At 37.4% G+C, this 2,469-nt stretch overlaps 1 protein-coding gene across 1 annotated transcript; it reads left to right on the top strand.

Annotated features, from left to right (window-relative positions):
• The first annotated feature begins 277 nt into the window (after window positions 1-277).
• On the top strand, window positions 278-1,228 carry LOC124091132 (olfactory receptor 52A5-like). Its single transcript, XM_046442102.1, has one exon. The coding sequence runs from the start codon at window positions 278-280 to the stop codon at window positions 1,226-1,228; it is 951 nt and encodes a 316-aa protein (XP_046298058.1).
• Window positions 1,229-2,469: the final 1,241 nt, after the last annotated feature.

Consider the following 2,469-nt stretch of genomic DNA (forward strand, 5'->3'; position numbering starts at 1 on the left):
TAGAAGAATCTAGTAAATTTAATTTTTCTCATTCAATATGATCATGGTATGCAGAAACATGAATCCTGATGGTTGATTTCTAAATGACTTTGGAAAAGAAGATAGAAAAATAATTAGAGAGGAGTTGTTGGAATGAAAGGGTTAATCCTAATCTAATGGCAGTATATTTTTCTAACATAAATTATTTCCTCCTCATTTTCCATTCATCCAGTCTTGAGATGGATTAGAAGATGAAACAGCAGCAGCACCACGTGGCTCTTCTGACCAAGAAGTCACCATGCTCACATTCAATGGCTCCTTCTTCATGCCTTCTGTTTTTACACTAGTTGGGATTCCTGGCCTGGAGCCAGTGCAGTGCTGGATTGGGATTCCATTCTGCACCATGTACGTCATCGCGGTGATTGGGAATTCCCTCATTTTGGTTATCATCAAAAAAGAAAACAGCCTCCACATACCCATGTACATATTTTTGGCCATGTTGGCAGCCACAGACATGGCACTTAGCACCTGTATTCTTCCCAAAATGTTAGGCATCTTCTGGTTTCATTGGCCAGAGATTTCTTTTGATGCCTGCCTGCTGCAAATGGGTCTTATTCACTCATTCCAGGGAACTGAATCAGGCGTCCTGCTGGCAATGGCCCTGGATCGCTATGTGGCCATCTGTAACCCCTTGAGACATGCTACTGTCTTCTCCCAAAAACTCTTGACTCATCTTGGAGTTGGGGTAACACTGAGGGCAACTTTTCTTATATTACCATCCCTGCTGCTTATCAAATGCAGACTTAAACTCTACCAAACTACAGTTATTTCCCACTCTTATTGCGAGCACATGGCCGTCGTGAAACTGGCTGCTGAAGACATCAGAGTCAACAAGATATATGGCCTATTTGTTGCCTTTGCCATCCTAGGATTTGACATAATCTTTATTACCATGTCCTATGTTCGAATATTTGTCACTGTCTTCCAGTTGCCCCAGAAGGAGGCCCGAGTCAAGGCCTTCAATACCTGCATAGCTCACATCTGTGTCTTCCTACAGTTTTACCTCCTGGCCTTCTTCTCTTTCTTTACACACAGGTTTGGTTCTCACATACCACCCTATGTTCATATCCTTTTGTCAGATCTTTACCTGTTAGTCCCACCTTTTCTCAACCCTATTGTCTATGGAGTTAAGACCAAAGAAATCCGTAGGCATGCCTGGAAAATGTTTGTCTCCTTCCAAAAGTCTTGATTGTTAACTACTCCCTGCATAGAAGTTTTAGCTTGGTTATTAGTAACAACTTCAGTGAAGTAAAAATTCATGTCTTCTTCAAATAAGTATATCTAAAAAAAAGGTTTATATCTCAGATGCTCATAATTTAAGCAGGTATTCAGTTGATTGTCTAATACATAAGGAACAAAATCTCTGTTGTGTTGATATTTCAATTTTTTAAAGTCATTCTTCTGTTTTTATCCTGTCCATTTAAATTCAAAGCTTCCTCTTTGGCACCATCTAGAGCTATACAGAAAATAAGATTTCAGAAAACAGCACTTGATTCTAAATAAATTTGAAGGACATATGAACATTCTTCAACTGGTAACCAAAAACACACTTAATAATTCTGACCATATTCCATTTCCTAGTATTTGTTTTTATTTTTTTTTACATTTCAAAAATTTGTTCTTTTCAGTTCTACATTAACAGTAGAATATATTTTGACATATTTGTAGACACATAGAATACATGTTATCTAATTAGGATACCAGTCTTGTGGTTGGAAATGAGGTGAAGATTCATTGTGGAGTATTCATCCATGTACATAAGAAATTTATGTCAGATTCATTCCACTGTCTTTCCTATTTTTGAATCTATGTTTTAACAAATTTGGAATCAATTATATTTATGGCATCATAATTCACAGTAGCCAAGTTATAGAACCAGCCCAGGTACCCATCAACAGATGAATGGATAAAGAGAATGTGGCATACATACACAAATGGGTTTTATTCAGCTGTAACAAAAAAAAAATGGACTTATGGCATTTGCTGGTAAATGGTTGGAACAGGGGAACATCATGGTAAGTGAAATAATCCAGATTCTGTAAGTCAAGGGCTGAATGTTTTCACTTATATGTGAAGGTTACATTAAAGGAGAGGGGTGGAGATCAGTGGAAGAGATCAGTGGAGTAGAGGAAGAAGGCTGAGGGAAAGGGAGGAGGGAAAAGAAAAAGAATGTATGGTGGAATGAAACAGAGCAAATTATACTATGTACACATATGAATGTATCACAGTAAACCTTACATTTATGTATAAATGTAAAGCAGCAATTTAAAAATGTAAATAAAGGAACACTAGTGGAGTAGAAGAAGGGCAGTGGGGGAGGGAGAAAGAGAGGAAAAGAGGAAGTACTAGGGACTGAAGTAGAGCAAATTATATTCCATGCATGTATGATTATGTCAAATGAACTATAATAGTATGCACAACTATAATACA

Source organism: Marmota monax, unplaced genomic scaffold, assembly GCF_021218885.2.
Source record: "Marmota monax isolate L192 unplaced genomic scaffold, Marmota_monax_Labrador192_F-V1.1 WCK01_AAM20220418_F8-fsc00068, whole genome shotgun sequence".
NCBI lineage: Eukaryota > Metazoa > Chordata > Mammalia > Rodentia > Sciuridae > Marmota > Marmota monax.

Excerpts from the sequence above, each read along its gene's own strand:
- LOC124091132 (XM_046442102.1), top strand. The coding sequence starts at position 278 with ATGCTCACATTCAATGGCTCCTTCTTCATGCCTTCTGTTTTTACACTA.